Here is a 23964-nt window from a genome sequence, read left to right on the forward strand (position 1 = left end):
AATAATTGTGGGTAGGTGGATGTTTACTGCATGACGAGCGATAGTCAACTTTAACAAGTTAATTGAGCATCTTTACTAATTTATGTTGGTATTTTTCTAATCTACATAAGCAATTTATGTGTCTTTAAAAAATGTAAGCAATTTATGTTGCTTAACCCTGGTTTGTTCCTCTACCGCTACGAAGAGCGAACGAACTGAAATCACACCTGATGCAGAATTTTTATTCTTTGTTTTTAATGAACGCAAAATCATGCCAAACAAAATGATAAAATACTCTGTTCGCTTGGCTTGTCAGCCAATCAGCGAGCAGTGATTTTCTCTCACACCAAATTAGCACCAGCCATCAGCCACCAGCCAGCCAGCAATACTTTTCTCTCATAACAATTCAGCACCAGTTACCAGCTACAGCCAAGCAAACAATATCAAAGAGTTTCCAAATATAATATAATAAAGAACGTGCCACTTTCGCAGGGAGCACAGGGGCTGTTTAGTTTGCTCCTGGGCAGAGCTGCTTGCCAGGTTTTTTTAGGAATAGCTACCTGTCGGATCTTAAACCAAACCGTTTAAAAGACAGTTGATAATAAGTTAAGAAAATCCAATGGGCTCAAAAAGAATGTTACACGCTCCGTTCTAAATCTATCTTATACTATAAAGAATGAAAGAGTTGAAATCATTTCTCATCAAGATTAGACCCACCTTACTCCTCACAGAGGCCCCACTTGTCAGTGCGAGAGGTTTGACAGGAGATGTGGAGACCCATGATTTTGATGTTTCTAAAATATTTCTGCCAAAATGCTAATATTTTTTACACCAAACACTTTTATTTACCCACCTTTGTACCCACTTATTACTTTCCTTGTGTAATCGTAGCATGCATATTATTTTTTCCTAAAATTTCTCTATTTACTTTCCTTATTCACTTAGAATTGATTCATTACTTTCCTTGTGTAATCTTAGCATGCATATTATTTTTTCTAAAATTTCTCTATTTACTTTCCTTATTCACTTAGAATTGATTAATTATTTTTCTTTTGTATCCTTAGCATGCATATTATTTTTTTTCTAAAATTTCTCTATTTACTTTCCTTACTCACTTAGAATTAATTAATTACTTTCCTTGTGTAACCTTAGCATGTATATTATTTTTCCTAAAATTTCTCTATTTACTTTCCTTATTCATTTAGAATTGATTAATTACTTTCCATGTGTAACCTTATCATGCATATTACTTTCCTTGCAGATCGATGCCCAGGGCCTGCATATCGATGAGAAGTTGAGTATGTCAAGCACATCAATATGGCCAATGATGATGTTGCTTGGATCCACAGGTAAGTCGGACTATTGGACAGTGAGGCTTGTAGTTGACTTAGGAGTAGACATGGTGAGTCGGAAATGCTAATGACTTTTTGGAGAGGGAAGAATGGCAGGGGTGTGGAATTTTCTTTGCATCTCTCTAAATATACACGTGACTTTGCACTGTAGGAATGTAATCACATGATGCTTTCCTATAGAAGAAGATCATATAAACCACTGTATATCGAATCAAATTATGTAGCTTTCTATTAAAGATATTTACATTATGGATACTATTATAGATGGAAATCAAGCGTGTATTCTCTAATCAAAGGAAATAAATATTGTATGATTATATATATATGGCATGAATGTGAAATAAAAATGCATGTCTTGTGGGACAAACTATCAGCCTTGCCTTTTGTTGCACCAAAATCTAATTTATTCCTAAATTGCTGCTCCTATTATTTGATCCAGATCCACCAAGGTCCAGATCCACCGAGGTCCCCTCATCCCATTTGCTCCCGATTGAGAGTCAGTATAGAAGGAGAAAAGAGGAGCAGGAACTGGGGAAAGAGGAAGCTGAGGACACTGGGGAAAGAGGAAGCTGAGGACAACAACACCGCCGTATTCGGAGCCGAGCACTAGGAGGAGGAGAACGCTAGCGCCGACGGAACATCTTCGCGCCGGCGCTGCGATCGTCTACACCAGTGACCCCGCGCTGCACGAGACGTCCCCGCCTCTCCACTGCGCCGCCGCTAACGTCCATCAAGCTCACCGGTAGGTCACGTTCGGACTCCCATCCATCTCCTTTCAGCCGCTCATCGCGTTTACAGGAGCTCAACGCCGATGCTTCGCCGTAACCTACATCCCGCCTAGCCCTGCTGCAGCCAGGAGCCGTCGCGGTTCTATTCGCTGGAGCACAGCGCGCGAGCCAAGGCCCTGACGCGGCATCGGCTGAAGTCGAGTGCCCTTGCACGTGCGAACCATGCCCCTGTCAATCAATCAATTAATCAATCAATCAACCTCTGCACCCTCCACCGCCTCCTCCACCCCGCCCGCTCGCCCGCGCGGCTCGCGCCTCCCACTCCCGCTTCTGTCGGATCTTAACAATTCACTTGCATCCTTAGCGCTATCCCTTTGCTAGATATTTGTATGACACGTCTCGCACTCTTGCTCTGCTTATGTCCAATCCACATGCATGAGCAGTGAGCACCGCATGCTCACGCTTAACAATTCACACTCTTGGGAGAATTTCAGCAGACGACATGTTTATCAACTATGAATACGAGTAATGATGCAATCTTTGCGTATGACCAATAGTCTTTTCTCTAACAATCATGACCAATAGTCTAGAAATGGTTGCACACTTTGGTTCAAATTTTCGTTCCTCTAGAGAAGTAAACCAAAAAAAAAAAGAATGAAACACCAATAATGACCAATAAATAGTCTAGAAATGGTTGCACACTTTCGTTCTAATTTTCGTTCCTCTAGAGAAGGGAACCCCCAGGAAAAAAAAAGAATGAAACAATCACACCAACACAACACTGCTTGTACCCTACGGCAACCCACACTCCTTGGGGAAGCCGCCATTGGGGAACCTCGCGGAGTCGGTGCAGTAGTCGTAGATCGTGTACCTTTCCTGCGCCTCCCTCAGCTGCTGCCGCTGCCTCACGTCGTCCAGCCCCGCGCCGCCGTCGAACCAGTCGCCGCCGGACGGGTCCTGGCCGCACGCCCACGCCACCCCGCTCGGCTCGCAGCCGCTGGCGCGGTAGTTCCGGAAGTAGGCGGTGAAGGGCGCCTGCGACCAGTCCGTCTTGACGCGCCCGCCCTGCGTGGCCCAGTCGTCGGCGTCCCAGAGCACGCCGTTCAGCCTCATCGGCTGGTACACCGGGAACGGCACACCGGCGTCCCAGTGGTTCCTGAACCGCCGGATCGCCATGTTGTCCACCAGGATCCTGAAACGAACTCAGCATCAGCTCTCAGTGTTTCCCTCATTTCTGAAGAGAAAGTTGAAGAAACTGCAGGAGAAGAGAGAGAGAGAGATGGGCTTATTACAGGATCTGTTCTGAATTCCAGATGATGGAGTAGGTGTGGAAGTCTTGAGTAGGGTCGAACCAGAGCCTGTACTGCACCTCCCTGCCGCCGGAGCCGTTGGCGAAGATGTTGGTGTGCAGGGTGTACGGCTCGCCGGTGACGTTGCCCAGGAACTCCAGGTCGATCTCGTCATGGATCTTCCACGGCCCTTCAGAAATCAGCTGCGCGTTCCACACCAGCACATAGCATAGCAGTCATCCAAATTTTAGTCGGAGAAAGGTCATTCAGAAGTCGGCATCATCCAAAAGAATGTCAGAGCGCTTGCAGGTCTTTGCATTGGCATTGCACACTCACGTAAACCGTCGTGACGGTGCCGGCGGAGTTCCCGGCGACGAGCTTGATGTCGATGTCGATCCTGGCAAAGAGATAGGAACTCTTGGAGCGGAACCCCGACCCCATGACGCGGTCCAGCGACAGCCCGATGGTCTGGTCGCCGTTGCTGCCGTTGATCAGCTGCGTCGGGCCCCAGAGTATGTCGACCTGGTCCGTCATGCGACCGCCACCGGCAGCCACCCAGGAGACGGCAGCGGCCATCATCGTGAGAGCCGGCAGCAGGCAGGCTAGGAGGCGCGCCCTAGCCGGCGCCATGGCTCCGGCGGCGCGGAGTGCTCAGCGCTGTGACTGGGAGTGGCGTGTTCGGGGGGCAGCGAGGCACTGGTCAAGTGCAGGGGCTTTATGCAGAGACTCGGCTGCAGCCCGCAGGTGCAGGACTACCAGGGTCAAATTCCGGCAGCAGGATCAATCCCCTCGAACTCGGCGACGCAATTTCTAGTTTCTATTTCTATTTCTATAGATGAAAGTTCCTTCCCACGGCGCATAGGGAGGCCGTCCACGTCATCCTTTTATTTGCGGCCGTCCGATTCGTCATCTGATGGCTCCCGACGTCCGTCGCCTGCTTCTCTGTACACCCTTTGTGTCTTCCCTCGTCAACATGGGTCTCTCTCCCTCTCCGCCTCTCTCTCTGGCCTCCTTCCCCCTCCACTCCGCCATTGGCCAAGGGGTCCCCTCCTTCTCGCGGCCGCCCCTCTCCTCCTCGCGGGCCAGAGCCACCTCGTCGCGCCTCCTCGCGGCGCGCTGCGACCGGGCCTCGAGCTCTGCCCGGCCTCGATCCGCGCCGCCCTCCTCCTCCCTTCGCCCACCGGCTTAGCCATGGCGCGCGCACGAGCGTCTCCGGCCGGCGAAGTGCGGGCCTCGAGCTCCCCAGCGGCGCCCCTCTCTCCCTACTCCCTGCTCCCTCCGCGAGCCCGTGTAGCATCCTTCCTCCTCCCTCCCTCCGGCGCATCCGGCCTCGAGCTCGCCGGATCCGCGCGGGTCCACGGCGGCGGCCGCCGGATCCACATGGGGCGCGGCGGCTCCCTCCCGCCGGCCCCTCCCTCTCCGGCCGGCTCCTCGTCCCTCCCTCTCCGCGACTACGGCGCCGGTGCCCCTGCTCCCACGCGCGCGGCCCCCTGGAACCCTCGCCGGCGGCGCGGGTCGGCAGCCACGTGACGGGGCAGGCGTGTGGTGGACATGCGCGGTCCACCGCCTGCAGCTCCCTCCCCGGCGGATTCCGTGGCGACAGCGCCGGATTCCGCGGCGACGGCGGCCGCCCGGCGTGGGCGCGCGTCTGCGCGGGATGGACGCGGCGGCCCGGATCCCGGATCCCGGCTGCGGCCCCCGGCGTGCGACGGCGGCGCGCGACGGGGAGGGGCTCCAGGGGCTCCTGGCGACGCGCGGTGACCCCCGGCCCCACGGTGGCGCTGCAGGAGGCCGCTGCGGCGCGGATCCGGTAGTAGGCTGGCGTGCGCGGGAGCGCCGCCCGTGTCCGAGCCGCCTGCGGCGATATGGCAGGGGCCTCCCTGGCGGCCTACACGGCGGCGGCTCCCCGGCTGCTCCGGATCCAGTGGCCTCCCCGGTGGCTCCCTGTGCAGATCAATCGACCGCGGGTTTGCTTACGCTGCCAGGAAAGAAAAAAAAAGGTATGTTCTACTGCTACGCTCTTGTTGATCCTTCTAAAGCATTCCATTGTTCCCTCACGCTGCCAAAAGTAAGCAAATGCTGCATCCTATTTAAGTCTTATCTTTTACTGATGGTGCATTCGCCATTTGTGGCCACGATTTGTAACGTCTCCTCTACAAATGTTCTCATGCTGACTTAAAATCACAAATCATTTATACATAGGCCTATTACCTCCCCATCATGCCGACTAAGATTTTCCTAAACTAGGTAATGGCTCTTCGTACATCCCTGTTAACTCCGATCCTTCTGAAAATCGACAAAAAAACGTAGGAAATACATCCTCCAGAAGAGGTTAACACATGCAGGTACCAACTTTCAGTAACCGAAGAATCCATGTTGCTGCAGCAGACGACCAGCAAGGTACGAATCCTTCCCAATGCAGCTAGCACTACCTGAAATAGGATACTTCCTTCACAAATCATTAGCCCACGAACGCTGCAGAAGTAAATGCTGAGTTCCATTTTTTGTCTGCCCTGGATCTAAATAGTACCCATTGACAGGTTGCAGGAGATGCTCACCTGTTCCCTGTGTCTGAATATGAAACTCCTACCCTGAGTGCTTCAGTTGCAACATCTTCCTCTAAGCAGCATCTCACAGGTTATTACATCCTCACCTCATTATTATATTCACAAGCTTTAGTTGTCACTCACAGATAAAGGATTTAAGCACACAGGTTCAGAAAATTACAGTTGTCCTGATACTCCCCTTCCATTAGGCCTGCATGCATACTAGATTACTATAAGTGCCAATCTCACATGAATTACCTTTTCTGTGTTTTATGCTTCAATGATAGAATGTTAACTGCACTTTTAAACTATCTAGACCCAGGATTTTCCTCATATGTTCAATACATATGCCAGAATTCAATTTAAGCTTCAGTTAGTCCACCTGCCTAAGGAATGCAATGTTACCAAATTATCTGATGCTGTTCATTCTTCCTGCTCGGCCATACCTCTTTCCTTCTGAATGTTTCAGATAACCAGAAAAGAATGCCTCGTCCTAGCATTTACATGACTTATTCTCTATTCAGGTATATGTTCGCAGCGGCTCGTTTCCAGGTCCGTGAAAACCCATTTAGTAACCGGACTAAGCAGAAATATCCGTTAACCTCAATGCTGAAACAAGTTTGAAAGTTCCTTCTGACTCGACCACAGATGCCCACCTTCCTCCTTTATACATCCAGCACCTCTATTTCCTTTTTTTCTTAATCTCACATATATTGGTGTTGCTCCTATTTGATACTTTAAGGACTAATTTGAGCCTTGGAGCAAAGTTGAAGGATTATTTGACTATTTTACCTATTTTTAATGTGCTTTACTGCAGTTGTATTCTTCTTAGCTTGCAAATGAAATCGTGGTCCACAGCTCCATCGCAACAGCATCTTTGTAAGTTTCCTCGGCAAAGAGAACTTATGCTTCCTATTCAGTTTCCAGTTCTGCGATTAAGCATTGTATATGAATAGGTTTCAGCTAGCACCCATACAAGGCATGCCTTTTGTTCAGTAGTGCGACATATTCAATTGCTTATGATTTTCATAGATGAATTTCTTCTTATTGTTTGGTGTTACTTTCTAACCACTTCCATTTGTACCTTCTACATTATAACAGGCCTGAATATTATCGTAGTTGATGCCTTCATGGTGCTTACATATTGCTGGGTACTATGCTACAAGCAGCTCTTTACACAACGACCAAATAAGAAGCTTAGCATAGCACCAATTTTTGGGAGCTATTTATTTACAATTATGCTCCTACAAACAGTTGCAGGCTGTGACCGTTTAAAGCAGATTATTTTGAATTGAAATGTCTGCATGGTTCAGATGTGAACCTTAACCTAGCTGAAAGAGGTCAGCTGTTTTATTTTGCAGAGGTCATCTGTTTTATTTTGCAGTATTATCTACAGCCGTTCGTCTTTGCATTCCAATTTTTTGCAAGACGCATTCCCCTTGACCGGGTAACTTTTGTATATTGTTCTTTTGCAGATATATCATTTCCAGCAACAAACATTTTTTTTTCAAGAAACACTGAGCGCGCGCGCGACCGCTTAATGATTGTACTGTAAATTGTGGTTCCAGTCGAGGTTGTATTGCAGACTTTCCAGGACATTGTGTACAATCTAATGCCGAACTAATATACGGCTCCTACTCAGCTCCTTTATTTGCCTGTTGCACCTTATCCAAAAGCATACCATCCTATTCCACTTTTACGCAAAAAAAACTAAACAATTGAAGCCATGTTCGCGCGCGATAGCGCGCGTCCGGCACTAGTAGGTTATTGCCTGGAAGGTGTAAACAAGCTTGCATCATGGCTGGCATATGAAAGACCTAAGCATAGAAAAGGATGGGAGATTCATGGCTAAGAGCAAAACTAATGATTTAGCCTGCTGCTGGCTGCAAGAACCTTTGCAGTTCATCTTTCAACCCGCTTATATAATGGTTTAGCTCTCCACCATAAATATATGATCCACTTGTCTATCTCACAAAATATTTTAGTTCTTGTGTCGAAGTTGGCTGTAAGCTAATAGCCCACTTTCTCTCTCTTCTCTTCTCTCTCCTTTACCTCAGCATTTAGTCTGCTTTTAGACCATCATAATACTTGCTCTAAAGGAGAACATAGCCGGGGGGGACGAAGCGAGAAGTTGACCTGATTTAATGTGCAGGTCACATGCGTGTCCAAGGAGCGTAAATGCATAGGCATGACAGTTTCTGATTGGGGTATATAGGCTTACAAGAGAATGGAGATATTCAGTCTATTCGGTTGGCTGATTCTAGCTTATTTTAGCTGATTCAATAGTATTCTGTGAGAGGAAATAAATTGAAATAAGCCGAAACAAGTCGAAATAAGACAAGCGAACAGAGCGGTTAGGGTAGTAATTAGTAATATGTGGTGCTGGTGGAGATCCTCCGGGCAAAATCGCTGAACATACACAGAATAAACCAAATTTTTGTTGACCACCACAATATAAGGCCTCGTTTGGATTGGAGTATTTCCATAGAAATTTTGGAGGAAAGCCATTCCTATGTTTTGCCCACGTCAGGTAGTGTTTGGAATGAAGGAACACTTGTCCCAATTCCTGAGGAAAGGTTTCGTCTCCTTCACAAAATGCAGGAAAAAAGAATCCACTCTGAGCTCCGTTTTTGCATAAGCCCGAGGCAAAGAAAGGAAAGAGAAGCACTTTGGTGGTGCGAAATCTAAGTTTTTTATTCCTCCGTTCCAAACACTCCATTCTACAAAAGTTCTGTATTTTCCATTTCTTTGTTTTCAATCTACCCTCACTTTCCGTTTTTTTTATTCCTATATTTTGGATTCCTACATTCCAAACAGGACCTAAAACATGGGGTTGGGTTTGTGGTTTTCTCATGTTGCCACTGACATCGATCTCATGTGGCAACATGGGAGAGAACAGATGCATCTCGTGTACTGTAGCAGTTTCACAAATCAGTTCACAATTACATGCTGTATGTGCGAGTTTTGCACATTTACTGAAGATTGCAATGGTGCATTGGGTAGAAATACCGAAGTCTGGAATTACTACGAAACACACCCGGCATGTGCACCCAGCACGAGAGCCGCGACCTGCGCCGGCGTTAGAGCAAGTATTATGGATGGCTGCAAGCTGGCTAAATCCTACATGGAGGAGAGAATAGGAGAGAGAAGAAAACGGGCGCATAGCTTACCGCCAGCTGAAGCCGGCCCTCGAACCTCTGCTTGTGGGCCTCGAGCGAGTCAGACGCCTGCCAACAGCTCGCTGCATGCGAAAAGCGGGCGTCTGGGCTGCGCACGCAGCCAGCCGGGGCCGGCTGCATTATTGACCCTGCCCTTACATACCAGCTTCGGAGGCCATGCGCGCAGCTGCCCAGCTGCTCGATCGGCGTATGTCCCTGCCCGGCGCCCGCCATTGGTGCCTTGCCTTGCTCTCACGCCGTCACGTGTCTACAGAGCATTTAAACTAGTAGCGCCCCTGCTACGTTCACGGAGACGGCCTGTGCGTCGTCCACCCCCTTCCCCGTGACGTCGAGTGGGATCGGCTAGGGTTTGGGATTGAATTTCGGCTTCCGGCGGCGGTGACGGCGGGCGGTGGTGACGATGCGAGGAACGAACTAATCCTAACAGCTATACTACGATAGATCAATGGAAGGGGAGATCCAACAAGCAAGAATTAAGCCAGGAGTAACTGCAATTTAGAGATTCAGTACCTATTATAGGACGGAGGTCTGATCTCCAGGCCGTCGGTGTGCGGCGCCTACAGCTACAAACCATAGCCTAAGAACATGTTCTTCTTCCACGATACCCAACAACGTGTCTTACCCACCCTTTTATCTCTGGTGGTCATTACATTAGCGCTTAATTAAGGGAACTCTAAACATCATTACATAGCCAGAGTGTAGACAAACTGAAATAAAGCAGCGAATGGAGGCAAAAAGTGTTGTAGCCTGTCAGGGGTTGTCGCCAGCCGTTAGATGACAATCCTGCGGTCTGGTACAAGTCGATGAAGCGGTCAGTTAGGCGCCGGACAAGTCGATGAAGCGGTCAGTTAGGCGCCGAACAAGTCGATGAAGCGGTCAGTTAGGCGCCGACTTCCTTCTACGCCTGAATGCAAGCTTCTGACGAACTGAATGGCAATGCTGTGCCTAACAAAGCCCCCCCCCCCCCCAGCATCTTTGTCCTCAAGGATGGAAGGATGGAAAAATCCTCCTGATGAAATCAGCGTCCTCCCATGTAGCCTCTGATGATGGTAGATTAGTCCACTAGATTAGCCACTGCACCACTGGTTCATTGTTCCTTGGTATAAGCCTGCATTCCAGAATTTCTTGTGGAGCAACTTTGATGTTGCCGTGCTCATCCACTAAGGGAAGATCTGGTGTTGGCACTACCTTTGGCCCAATATGCTTCTTCAGTTGGCTGACATGGAACACTGGATGCAATTGACAAGTATCAGGCAATAAGATCTTGTAAGCAACCTTACCAATTTTCTCTAGCACTCTGAAAGGCCCATAATATTTAGAGTGTAACTTGAGAGACCTATGAATACTGAGTGATGAGTGTCTATAAGGTTGAATTTTAAGATAAACCATGTCACCCACTTCGAGCTGACGCTCAACTCTATGTCTATCAGCTTGATGCTTAATACGAGCTTGAGCTTTCAGTAAGTTATCCTTAATCAACTGATTGGCTAATTGTCTGGTCTGCAGGATATTTCGAGCTCCATCTTCAGGACAGTCAGGCAGTATGACCTCAGCTATTTGTGGTGGAGGGAATCCATACAAGGCTTGAAAGGGTGTCACATTAAGAGATGTATGATAGGATGTATTGTACCACCATTCAGTAAGGGATAGCCAATAGTACCACTTTCTTGGTGTAGTGAAACACATGCATCTTAGATAGTTCTCCAAACACTGGTTGACCCTCTCTGTTTGTCCATCTGTTTCTGGATGATAAGCAGTATTAAAATGCAAATTAACTCCCAATGATTTGAATAATGCTTGCCACAAATTGCTTGTGAATATTCTATCCCTGTCAGATACTATGACAGTAGGCAGGCCATGTAACCTGAATATATTCTCAATAAAGACAGTGATAACATCTTGAACAGTGAATGGGTGGCTGAGGTGAGGAAGTGAGCATATTTTGTAAATCTGTCAACAATTACCAGAATGATATCTTTGTTGTTTGATTTGGGTAAGCCTTCCACAAAATCCATGGAAATATGTGTCCAAGCCATATCTGGAATAGGAAGCTGTTGAAGTAGTCCTGGGTAGGGGTTGTGTTCAGACTTATTCTTCTGGTAGACAGGACAAGTTCTCACATGTTCTTTACCTTGTTTATCCATCTGAGGCCAATAAAAGACTGATTTGAGTCTCTGATATGTAGCCCTTTCTCCAGAATGTCATCCCAAAGCTGATTTGTGAAAACTGTCTAACAGCTGTAGTTTAAGCTGGCATGTATTGCCAATCAGTATTTTTGCTCTATATCTCAGAATACCATTCTGCAGAGTAAAAGATGGAACTGCTGCTGGATCAATACTGAGTTTACTGAGTAGGTCCTTGAAAGGCCCTTGTTTGGTTTTGGTAATTGAGTGACAACTTAGGTGGACTAATAAGTGTTTATATTGAGATACACAGGAAATTAGTCCACACAAAGACACTAGTATGAGCAACATGTGCCATGGTGGAGAAATGGCTAAGGGTTGATGCTATGCTCATATAGTGTGATCGAGGAGCTCATTGCATATGAGACATGACATGGAGTCATGTGACCAAAGTGGAGAAGATCAAGACAATGCTTGGCTTGATGGACCGGTTGCAATGGAGAAGGGCAAGTCAAGGCTTTGAAGCGATGGACCGCGAGGCGGTGAAGCTTGGGCAAGATTTGGCGCCAATGGACCGAGGCAACGGTGAAGAGCGAGCAAGGTCAAGATCGATGGACCAAAGAGGTCATGTGATGATTTGGAGTGGATCATATCATTCAAGGAAGATCAAGCCAAGTGTTGACTCATGAAGATGATCAAATGGCTTGATGGAGTTTGGTGCTTGTGTGGCATCAATATTTGGAAAGATGAAATGGAATGCGCAAGGCAAAGGTATGACTTGTAGGGCATTTCATTTCACCGGTCAAAGGTTGTGTAGAGAAGTGCATGACCGGATTTAGGATAGATGGCCGTTCTATCAAGAGGGGCAAACTTGTTTGCATATCGGTCATCTAGTGCCACTTGAGCGATCTAACATTGCAATGTAGCTAGGATCGAGTGGCGTGGTGAGATCAAGTGAAAATCCTTTGAAAATGATTGTGAAATGCTAACACACATGCACATGGTGTTGTTCACGTGGTTGTGTTGGCACATTTGCAAAGGAGAAAGAGTTGGAGTTGATGTTGATCAACTTTGGGAAGCAAGAAAGGTCTTTTGTTTTTCTCCGGAAATTAGGTTGTCTCTTGGAGTGGAATACTGCTTTGATCCATTGTGTTTTGGATCAAGAATTCAGTTGGGTTGTGTAGCCCTCTGAATTAGCTTTCCATAGAGTCCAAGATCACCTAATTTGGACATCGGAGCTAAGAGTTATGGCCGTTTTACCGAGGTACATTTCTGCTGGAAATAGACTTGCGGACGGTCCGCCCTAGACCTGCGGACGGTCCGCCCTTGAGGGGCGGACGGTCCGCAGTTATCTCGGTTGAGCTCAAACATAACCGTTTTTGGCTCTGCGGGTGGTCCAAAATGACCTGCGGACCGTCCGGTCCATGGGGGCGGACGGTCCGCCTTTAAAAGCTGAAACGGGCGCAGAAACTTGGTTGTTCTGTCTTGGGTGCCCAAAATGACCTGCGGACCGTCCGGTCCTTGGGGGCGGACGGTCCGCCTCCTACTGAAATTTCTGGGACAGAAACACTGCGGTTTCTGTGTGTGCTCACGTTTTGAACTGCGGACAGTCCGCCCCTGGGGAGCGGACAGTCCGCCGGTAACTTCCAGATTTAGTCAGAGACGTTTGCAAATCGGTTGGTTCGAAGTTTTGAACCGCGGACAGTCCGCCCCAGGGGCGCGGACAGTCCGCCCGGGGCTCTAACGGTCGACTCTGACACATAATCATTGCAGTTCTAGCCGTTGGTTTTAAATGGCGGACGGTCCGGTTTTTGTGAGGCGGACAGTCCGCGAAAACTCAGTTTTCACGGGATTTGAGTGTAACGGCTAGTTTGGGGCCTCCCTCTATAAATAGAGGGTGTGGCCGGCCATTTGAGTGGAGAGAGCACCTTGGGGACTTGGTGTCCATGTGTGAGAGTGCTTGAGAGCCCTCTACTCACTCTAACTTGATAGTAATCATCCGATCGAGTGAGAGAGCGATTCTAGTGCGATTGCTTTGAGAGATTGCATCGAGTGGCACTAGGTGATCGTGTTGCAAGCCGGTGTGCTTGTTACTCTTGGAGATTGCCACCTCCTAGACGGCTTGGTGGCAAGAGACTCCGTTGAAGCCCGCAAAAAGTTTGTGCGGTGCTCCGGAGAAGAGTTTGTGAGGGGTATTGTGCTCACCCCGCGGGAGCCGCGAAGAGCAACTCTAGTTGAGCGAGACGTGAAGAGCAACAAGTGGTCCGGCCGGATCATGTGCTAGAGCTCGGTGTGAGCACTCCACGTGGGAGAGTGTGACTTGAGAGTCACCACTAGCAAGAGGATCGGCGGCAACCTTGGAGCTTGTCTCAACGGGGATTAGCTTGGTGGCAACCAAGTGAACCTCGGGATAAAAATCACCGTGTCAACTTTGTCTACTCTTCTCGGTGGTTTGCATTCTCCAAATCACAAGCATTGTATTTACATTCTTCTATATCTTGTGCTTGTGTAGTTGCTCTCTAGTGATTAGTTAGCTTGTGTAGCTTGCTAATCAACTTCTTGCTTGTGTAGCTAGAAGTAGAGATCCTAGTGTATCTAGTTAGCTTGTGTAGCTTAATTAGTTGCTCTTGCTTAGATTGTGTAACTAAGCAAGTTGAGCTCTTGGATTTGGATTGTGTATCCTTGTCCTTGAGCATCTAGTGAGCTTAGGTTGGCTTTGTGCTTTTGCTCATTAGAATTGTGTAGGAGCTCCCCCGGTTTGTGTAGTACTAGTGCTTAGGCTTGTGTGACTTGGCTTTAGAATTTTTAAGAGAGCTCTTACTAGCTTGGCACTCCATTTGCTTTGTGTAGGATCTTTTTGGAGGTGCCTTAAAGTTATAGTTAGAGGGGTGTAGTCTTGGCTAAGCGAATAGTTTCAATTCCGCATAAGTTTCGGTTAGCCGACGCAATTAGTTTTAGAAAGGACTATTCACCCCCCCTCTAGTCCGCCATCTCGACCCTACAGTCCTGACATTTAGTGTCATCAGTATAAGAACTGGTTACTTGCTCAATCCACACAGGCACAACACAAGATATTGCAAGAGATTCAGCATGTGTAGCTCTAGACAAGGCATCTGCTACTTTGTTCTCCTTGCCTTTCTTGTATTCCACAACATAATTGAAACCTAGAAGCTTGATCAAAAGTTTGTGTTGTATACCATCCAATAGTCTCTGTTCATGGATGTATTTTAGGCTTTGTTGGTCAGTCCTGATGACTACTGAAGAGCTGGCCAGGTAATGTTTCCATTTCTTCAATGCTTCCAATATAGCTATGACTTCTTTGTCATAAGTGGATAAGGCTGCAGCTTTCATGCCCAAGGTTTTTCTGAAAAAATCTATGGGTTTGCCTTGCTGCATTAAAACAGCTCCAATTCCCTGGCCACTAGCATCTGCTTCCGAGATAAATGGAGAACTAAAATCTGGTAATGCCAACAGTGGAGGAGTTAACATAGCTTGCTTAAGCTTCTGAAAAGCTTGTTCTTGAGAGTCAGACCAATGAAAGGCATCTTTCTTTAAAACATCGTATAGTGGTCTACACATTATGTCATACCCTTGAACAAATCTTCTGTAATACCCAGTGAGACCCAAGAAAGCTCTGAGTTGTGTGATTGTTTGGGGAGAGGGCCATTGTGCAATAATACTCAGCTTCTGTGGATCAGTAGCCACTCCTTCCTTACTGATAATATGCCCCAAATATTCAATTTCCTTTTGAGCAAAAGAGCATTTACTCAACTTGCATACAGTTTGTTGCTCCTAAGGGCTTCCAAAACAGCCCTTAAATGATTGACATGATCATTTAATGTTGAGCTGTATATGAGAATATCATCAAAGAAGACTAGAGCAAACTTCCTCAGGTACTGAGAGAGAACTGAATTCATAAGAGACTGAAATGTTGCAGGGGCATTTGTTAACCCAAATGGCATTACCACATACTCAAAATGGCCCAGATATGTGGAAAAAGTTGTTTTTCTGTATGTTAGCTTCTTTCATTCTTATCTTGTGATATCCAAATCTCAAATCGATTTTGGAAAAAAGTCTTTGCTCCATATAATTCATCCAAAAAATCTTCAATAATTGGAATGGGGTACTTGTTTTTCACAGTATTAGCATTGAGCTGTCTGTAATCCACACATAACCTCCAAGTTCCATCTTTTTTCTTGACCATGATTACTGGAGAGGAGTATGGGCTTAAACTTGGCCTGATCATTTGTGAAGTTAACATGTGTTGGATTAGTTCCTCCAAAGCATTCTTCTGGTGATGAGGCAATCTGTAGGGTCTTTGATTGACCACTTTGGTATTGTCCATCAATAAAATAGGGTGATCCACTTCTCTATTGGGTTGAAGTTCTGTGGGTTCTTGAAAGATATCAGCAAATTCCTGTAATATCTTGGAGATGGCTGGTGGAATCTCTTTCTGTGAGTCGACAGCTGTCTTAGAGGAAGCAGTAGACAGAACAATGACAGAAGAGCAGGCTTGCTTTCTGAGTAATTGATACAATTTCTTGGGCCCTATGATCAAGTGTTTAGGTGGAATTGATTCATCTTGAAGGGTAAGAAGGGATGTACCATCTTTAGTGATAGTGAATTCTCTTGTTTTCAAATTCAATCCCATTGGACTATGGGCCAAAAGCCAATCTGCCCCCAAAATAACATCATAGCCTTGCAACTCCAATATTCAGAAATCAGAGATGAATTCATGGCCTTGAATGGAATAAGGACAAGCAAAACATGCTGTTTCACTGAGCATTTTCGAACCATTTGCTGCTGCTACATGTAATGGAGAAGTTGTGGACATCTGCATTTTGTTGCGTGTAGCAAATTTGGCATTTATGAAAGATATGTCACTGCCCGTGTCAACTAATGCTGTTGCTGAATATTTACCAAAATGCAATTTCAGAGTAAACACAGTGGCATTAGAAGCAGAACCACACAGAGCGTGCATAGAAACTTGTGCCACAGGAATAGTTGCTGCATCAAAATATTCTCCGTCTTCTGATTGAGTTGTATCATCAACCACTGCAACTTCCTCTTTGCCATCAGCATTTTCAACCAAAATCATAGAAAAGTTTTGTTTACCTTTACAAACTTTAGTGTGACCAGGAATCCATGGTTCTCTGCATTTGAAGCATTTACCAGCAGCTCTAAGATCTGCTATTGTTTGATTGGTAGTATCTTTTGGCTCAGCCTGCTTTGTGTCCTTGAACCAAGGTTTAACTTGCTTCTGGACTTGTGGAAAAGTAGTGTATCTCTTGGTTTGAGAATGTGGCTGTTCCAATCTTCTGGCATACCAGAAAGTCTGAGTTAATGTTGCTGGCTTGTGGCATTGGAGATGATGTTGGATAGAGTCTTTTAAGCCTGCAATGAAACTGGAGACAAAGTAATCTTCTGGTAAGGATGGGTTGTTTCGTTTGACCAAACCCATGAACTCTTCAAACTTATCGATATACTCTGGAACAGATGCTATCTGTTTGAGGTTGTGAAATTGGCCAATAATTTTAGCTGTTGAAATTTCCAGGAACCCGTCCTCTAGCATTCTGCAGAAGTGATGCCATGGCAATGTTGAGGGGTTGCAACTGGTACCTCTCCACCAATAGTCAGCTTTACCTTTCATATACATGACTGCTATCTTGACTTTGTCTTCAGATGGGACAGCCACTAGCTCAAAAAATTTCTCAGCCTTTCTAATCCATCCATCAGGATCCAGACCCTCAAATTCAGGAAATGACAATTTAGGTCCTTTTGCTACCATCTTTTGCTGAAATTGCAGGTGTGACTGAAATGGCTGCTGAATAGGGTTGACAGTGTGATATGGAGCTGTAGCAGGTGTACTCAGAAATGGTTGTGCTTGCTTTTGTGGTATTTGAGCAGAGGTATGTTGCAAAGGAGTCATATCTCTATTGGCCAATTCATAAAATGCTTCTAATTCCAAGTCTGACCATGGACAGTCATGCAAGTCATAATCAATATAAACCATTTCAGGGTTTGTAGTGGACATACCAACATCTGTGGCCTGAACATACTGAGCTCTTGTCGATCTAGGAGGGTTTTAAAAGTGAGTGTTGGTGTTGGGATGGGGTGGGCCAAAATGCAAAGATTTGTTGGTGTGAATGACTGGCTTACTTTTAACATTGGAGCCTTTATCCTCAATCCCTGGAGGTGTATCAAGACAGAGTTTGTCCAGCTTGCTCAGTATCTTGTCCAGAGTATTCTCCATGGAAGTATTACGTAGTTCTTGATCCTTCATGAAAGAGTCCAAAGTGCGATGAATTCCATTGACTTCAGCAGTTGTAGCATACTCCTCCAAGACGCCATCTGGTGATGTCGGCATCTGCACTTTCTTACAAATATAGTTTGAGCCAAGCTCGCCCCAAATAGATCTGCAAGACTGTTCTACCGCCACCTGGGTTACGGAAGTGGATACGGAATTTTACACAAGGACTCGCCCAGCAACCCTCTCCATAGAGTAACCCACCACCAACGCCTCCTCGGTCTGAAACAGCTTATCGGCTCACGGAATTTTACGCAAGAACACAGCCTTGCAACCCTCGCCTCAGCCGAATCTACCGATAGTGTGAAGGGAAAAGTGGGGTGTTGTTCACGGATCAGGGTGGGGTGGGTGGTAATTTACACGAGTGAGTCGAAACCACGAATCCACCGCGCCGATCGGACTTGACCCGGAACTATGGCTCTGGAACTACTGAAATCGGCCAAGGACAGCTAGCTATGGATACCAATTGTGAGGAATGAACTAATCCTAACAGCTATACTACGATAGATCAATGGAAGGGGAGATCCAACAAGCAAGAATTAAGCCAGGAGTAACTGCAATTTAGAGATGCAGTACCTATTACAGGACGGAGGTCTGATCTCCAGGCCGTCGGTGTGGCGGCACCTACAGCTACAAACCCTAGCCTAAGAACATGTTCTTCTTCCATGATACCCAGCAACGTGTCTTACCCACCCTTTTATCTCTGGTGGTCATTACATTAGTGATTAATTAAGGGAACTCTAAACATCATTACATAGCCAGAGTGTAGACAGATTGAAATAAAGCAGCGAATGGAGGCAAAAAGTGCTGTAGCCCGTCAGGGGTTGTCGCCAGCCGATAGATGACAATCCTGCGGTCTGGGACAAGTCGATGAAGCGGTCAGTTAGGCGCTGACTTCTACGCCTGAATGCAAGCTTCTGACGAACTCAATGGCAATGCTGTGCCTGACAGACGAGCTGCGAGCCGGAGCGGCGGCGGGCGGGCGGTAGAGGAATGCTGCGCGGTGAAAAGTGACCGTGAATTCGTTTGCGTTGTTCTGGGTAGGGTGGTGGCCCAACCTAATAGTCGGCCTAGCCCAACAGAAGTTTGGAGGACCAGCAGCCCAGTATTCTGATTTGGGCCCCCAGACTTGGCGTGGCGATCGCTTTCCCTCAAAGAAAGAAAGAAAAAAGTTCGCTCGCTGCCTGGGACGGATGGGATCCTCTGTTTCTGCTCGGACCTGGAGCACCACCCACCAGTGCGGCGGCTGCGGCTTCCATCCATCCGTGCGCTGCGCCAGCGCCAGTGCCCAGCGAAGCGATCAAGTTGCGTTGCGCCGTTGCCGGCTGGAATAGTTAATCCGTTAGAGGATTCCCTTCTATTTAGTGCGGCTAAGCAAGGTACTCGTATCGACCTGCGAAGCATGAGCTCACGCGAATTGTACGCACGCAAAGCTGCTCCTACGGTGAAGGAACACGCGATGCTCCGCTCTCTGCTTTCCCAAGGAAAGCAAGGCCTAGAGGCGTGCATGTCTGACCAGAATAAACAAATAGCTCTTGCTGCTCCAGTAGTACTAAGTGTAGTGGCCAGGCTACTGAACTGAACTCGAGCATAAACAATCCACAGAATAACCAAGAGAATGATAGCAATATGTATTCTTCACACCAAAGAATCGATGTCGATGAATATATAAACAATGAATGAGACCAATGGATTCTGTAACCTAGCATATGCGTGTAACCTGCCCCTAATGCTTGCTCCCTCCGATCGACGACTTCGCAATCAAAGCGCGCCGGCTCTTAGCCCATCTGGACGCTACGCTACGGCTACGGCATGGAGCACTCGGGCGGGACGCCCTGCGGGAACCGCTTGCCATCGGCGCAGTAGTCGTACACCATGTAGTTGTCCCGCGCCCACTTCATGGCCTGCTGCGCCGCCGCGTCCATCTCCTGCCCGTACCCGCCCGCCGCCGCCGGCGACGCCGAGGAGGAGGAGGCGTCCGCGGCCGTGAAGTTGCGGTACTGCGCCGCGAAGGGGGCCTGCGACCAGTCCGTCTTGACGCGGCCGCCCTGCGTGGCCCAGTCCTCGGCGTCCCACAGCGAGCCGTACAGCCGCATCCGCTGCGTCGACGGGTACGCCACGCCGCGGTCCGCGTGGTTCTTGAACTCCCGGATCGGCGTCCCGTCCACCAGCACGCTGCAACCAGTCGTTCATTCGTCAGCTCGAGACAGCAATAATGGGGATCGATTCTGCATGCTCAACACTTACAGGATGTGCTGCTGCGTCCACTCGATGGAGTAGGTGTGGAAGTCGGCGGTGGGGTCGAACCAGAGGTGGAACTGCTGCTCCTTGCCGCCGCTGCCGCCGGCGAACACGTTGGTGTGCAGCGTGTAGGGCTGCCCGCTCACGTTGCCCAGGAACTCGAGGTCCACCTCGTCGTGGACGTCCCACGGCCCCTCCGAGATGAACTGCCAGCAAAGACTCGTCAGAAATTAATCATCCGGTCATCCCATCGCACAACGCGTCAGGAAGCGTCGTCGATCGAGAATGGCTTACGTAGAAGGTAGTGACGGTGCCGGCGGAGTTGTTGGGGACGAGCTTGATCTGCACGTCGGCGCGCGCGAAGAGGTAGGTGTCCCTGGAGCGGAACCCGGAGCCGGAGGTGCGGTCCAGCGACAGCGTCAGGACCTGGCCGTCCGGCGACACGCTCCCGCGCCCGTCCCCCCACGTCACCTCCAGGCCATCGTCGATCCTCCCCGCCGCCGCCGCCGCCGGCGCGCCGATGCCGCAGCAGAGGCCCAGGAGCAGCGCCGCCGCCAGCACGCGAGCCCTCGGGCTAAAAGCCATCGCCGTTGCTTAGCTCCGCCGGATTGTCTCGATCTCTCGGAAAGAGTTCTGTGAGACGATTGAATTGAAGGGAAAGAGCAAAGGAGAGATGGATGGATCCGTGTGTGGTGGCTCGCGGGTTGGGAGGCTTATATAGAGTTTGGGGGCACCGTGTAGACAGACAGGGCAGGGGTGGCGCGGCGGCAGAGGCGCATGTTCGCGTCTCGTTCCGGGTGCTCGGCTGGCAGTGTGCGGGAGGACAGCTTGGCCGGGTCCCTCTCTCTCTGAGGTCTGAGCTGCGCGAGACGACGACGCCGGGGCCCGCATGGCCGCGACGCGCGATGGCGACCGGGGCCCGGCGGCGGACGCGTTCGTTTCCCTCCAGCCCAGCCCCCTGAATTCCGGACCCGTGATCCTGTTCCTTTCGCCGCGGCGCCGCCGGGCTGCCTGCCATACACGGACCACGCGCAAACGGCAGCCAGGAGCCAGCAGCACCGGCGCCCGCCCATGCCCAACCCAACCACCAGATTGGATGCAAACTGGTGGCCACGAGCGTGATTTCACGCGTGGCGAAATTCAGGAAGGTACAGCGATCCGGTGCTCCTTCCATGTACGACGTTTTTGTTTTCCGGGGATCCTTCGCCGACACGGTCATGTGGGTTTCGGAGCTCAACCCGTTCCTGTGTGCGGCACGACGCATTATACCATGCTCGCATTATCGGTTGCAACTAACTGTTGGTGACCAGTGTCTGCACGCAACGACATCATCGTCGTCGTCCCGTGATCTCCCCGGCATCGAATCAGATCAGCACCAGATCAGGTGGTTCGGAGAAGCAAGAGTTCAAACTCGAAGGGCCTGATTGGTTGCCTGAATATGGCTCAGCCAGGCTCTGCAGATACAACATGCGCATGATTGGTTGCCTGAATCAACCGTTGGGCCTGGTCCGTGCGGTGCAAAAAGCCCCTCTCAGCCTGGCTCGGTAGATAGGCTCGGTAGATACGGGAGAAACGGTCGTTTCCGCGCGGCCTGGCTCGGGCGAGCGCAGCGAGCGCACCAACGCGTGTAAAAGGTGGCTGGCCGTCTGCATATTCAAACAACCAATCACCATTTCCCTTTAACCTGTCTCGAACAAACCTTCAACCAATCACACTCACCATGCATGCGCCGGGCCTGGCTAATCGGGGCCTGGCTCCCTCGTGCGAGCCTGGCTTGGCAGGGAAACCAACCAAACAGGCCCGAAGTGAGCTACCGTAGGCACCGACCACAGGACGCCAGTACGGTTGGAGCGCCACCGACCCAGCAGGAGGCCAGAGCAGCGGACCTGAACTACCCCGCGCGCGGTGACCGCGAACATGCGCAGCCCGGCCTGGCGAAAACTGTCCGCCGCGTCTGCTTGTTTCGGCCGTATGCGCCGCTCCGGCCGGCCGCGTAGAGGAGTCGGCGCGTCGCTCCAAGCTTGCCGTGTGCGGAGTGTATAACATACTAGTTGAATACCGCGCGTTGCTGCGGGATTTATGGACAAAAATATTAATGTTGAGTGTATTGAAAAGATGGAGATATGAAGTTGTAGCCAATTTTAACATTAGAGATATATGACATGGTTGTATATAAGATATGCTTAAATACTAAAATTGAAGTACATATAAAAAATTCAAGTTGATGAGACTGATAAAAAGAGGAATCGTAATTGGTATGGTAAGATCGCTTTAATTTTATTCTAGGAGAAAATGAAAAAAATATGCATCATTTTGTGAAGTGAATCGACTTTGTATCGACTCTTTGGCTAAGCGAAATTTATGCAAATATTTTTTTAAAATGAAATGTGAGGAATGCAGTTGTGTGTGAAATGTTGATAATTAGAAATATAGTTGTACAAATATAGTTGTATCAAACAGTAAAATATTAAGGAGGAACCAAACATAGTATCAATATCAGAACATAATGAATGAATGTGTAACATTGAAGAGAAGAGACCTGGAACAATCCTTCACGGTGCTCTTCCTGCATGCCACAGTGATGCAAGACAAAATTTAAGAGTAGCAAAACAGCTAGGGAAGACAAGGAGCTACCAGAACCGAATGGAATAATGGAGTCGAGAGTGTGTGTAACACTACGATGGCTTCAACTAAGCAAAATATATAGAGCGTTGGGTTCTACAGATCATGAGAAGTGGAAGGGGTGGTGGTAGTGTATTGTTAGATAGAGAGACTTAAGGAAATGACAGCTGGGATGATCAAGTTACAAACATGAGAGAAATGAAGAGACATAGTAAGGTGGATGAATGAGTGCTTCTTCCATTGTTGGTGGCTCAATGGGGATTGAGAGAAATATAAATTAACATTTTTTAGTGGGATGCATCAATCTTAGAAAACAGAAATACAATAGGAGACTAATTGTTTTTCTTTTTGTTAACGTTTCCTAGTGGGATGCATCCTTTTTAGAAAACAAAAATACCATAGGAGACTAATTGTTTTTCTTTTTGAAACAAATGTGGATTTATTTATTAATATTAGATAGACTAATATTTAATTGATAAATGAAAATAATGTTCATGAGACAATAATAAAAGAAAATAAAGGGAGGGGATTTAACATATGTATGTTGCCTAGAGTAATATTTAATTGATAAATAAAAAATTTGGCTGTTGGGCTTCTTCTTTATTTATACTTTTGATGAACCATAACATATTGAAAAACATGACTGAGAGAAATAGAAATTATGACACTTAGTGGGTTGATGACATAGCAACATGGCACTTAGTGGATTGATGACGTGGCAGCACGAGGATTGAGAGAAATACAATTATGACACTTAGTGGGTTGCATCTATATAGAATATATAGATTTCTTGTCTTTGATGGTATGGTAGGGTCTATATATATTTATTTGAAATGTTATTAATCCACTTTTTATTTTTTTAGTGTTTTGAATATTTTATTGGAAGATTGTATAACTTGATTCATGAGCTCTACTTTTTTGTAGCCTTCCTTGTGTCCCAAAACAACTCAAGTTTTTTTCCCTGAAATTTTAGTGGTGTACAAGTTTTTTCCCTATTGTTTTAAATTAAAAAAATCCCATCCAAATCAGCTCTTTACTACTTTGGCCGGGCTAAGGAGTCAAAACTAAACGGAACTTAAAGATAAGGTACCTGAACTAAACAAAGTATTAGAAGTAGGGGGTCAAAATTAAACAAACTAGAGAGGTGAGGGATCAAATATACTTACTCCACTATTCTGAAGAAAATCCCTCAAGATGGCATTATACTTTTTCTTTACATAAATTCAAGTTTTGAAGGATCACAGTCAACAATCAGAAATCGTTACGATCACGAACCGAATCTACAGTTCCACAGAGATCCAGCCAACGAAGGGAGGGTTTATTGCCACTTGCTTCTTTTGGCTTGGCAAGTCAACCAGTTCATAAGTTACTTCATCAAACAATGATGTTTTTCCTAATCTAAGACGACAAGTAAGAAGTCAGACTAAAACAAGTTTTGTGTCCGGTCAACTTGAACGAACAGGTCCTAATCGGCCCACACCCACACCACGCCAGTATCAACGGTGGTGCAGTATGGGCTAAGGCCTGTTTGATAGCTTCGGCTGGGCTTATGGCCCATGGCTGTTAGCAGTCTCGATTTATCTCGAAAGCTTGCCTTT

General features: G+C 47.7%; 3 protein-coding genes across 5 annotated transcripts; 1 reads left to right on the forward strand and 2 right to left on the reverse strand.

Moving 5' to 3' along the window:
• Positions 1–2658: 2658 nt before the first annotated feature.
• LOC120682842 (probable xyloglucan endotransglucosylase/hydrolase protein 16) lies at positions 2659–4047 on the reverse strand. The gene is made up of 3 exons (XM_039964873.1): positions 3685–4047; positions 3352–3551; positions 2659–3251 (listed from the first exon to the last, which is right to left on the reverse strand). Exons 1-3 carry the CDS (start codon positions 3976–3978, stop codon positions 2852–2854), a joined length of 894 nt encoding a protein of 297 aa, XP_039820807.1. The 5' UTR covers positions 3979–4047; the 3' UTR covers positions 2659–2851.
• A 1264-nt stretch (positions 4048–5311) lies between these two features.
• LOC120683061 lies at positions 5312–7544 on the forward strand. Of its 3 annotated transcripts, XM_039965077.1 has the most exons (6): positions 5312–5748; positions 5889–5985; positions 6419–6446; positions 6712–6773; positions 6996–7234; positions 7370–7544. In XM_039965077.1, exons 1-5 carry the CDS (start codon positions 5722–5724, stop codon positions 7187–7189), a joined length of 408 nt encoding a protein of 135 aa, XP_039821011.1. In that variant the 5' UTR covers positions 5312–5721; the 3' UTR covers positions 7190–7234; positions 7370–7544. The 3 variants fall into 3 exon arrangements, 2 of the variants coding, with proteins under 2 accessions (XP_039821011.1, XP_039821010.1); XM_039965076.1 differs by having other exon boundaries at positions 6996–7544; XR_005678671.1 differs by lacking the exon at positions 6419–6446 and having other exon boundaries at positions 5314–5748; positions 6996–7544.
• An 11566-nt stretch (positions 7545–19110) lies between these two features.
• Positions 19111–20431, reverse strand: LOC120683438 (xyloglucan endotransglucosylase/hydrolase protein 24-like). Its single transcript, XM_039965521.1, has 3 exons — positions 20039–20431; positions 19751–19950; positions 19111–19678 (listed from the first exon to the last, which is right to left on the reverse strand). The coding sequence occupies exons 1-3, from the start codon at positions 20327–20329 to the stop codon at positions 19309–19311; spliced, it is 861 nt and encodes a 286-aa protein (XP_039821455.1). The 5' UTR covers positions 20330–20431; the 3' UTR covers positions 19111–19308.
• Positions 20432–23964: the final 3533 nt, after the last annotated feature.

The sequence above is a fragment of the Panicum virgatum genome, chromosome 7N, assembly GCF_016808335.1.
Source record: "Panicum virgatum strain AP13 chromosome 7N, P.virgatum_v5, whole genome shotgun sequence".
NCBI lineage: Eukaryota > Viridiplantae > Streptophyta > Magnoliopsida > Poales > Poaceae > Panicum > Panicum virgatum.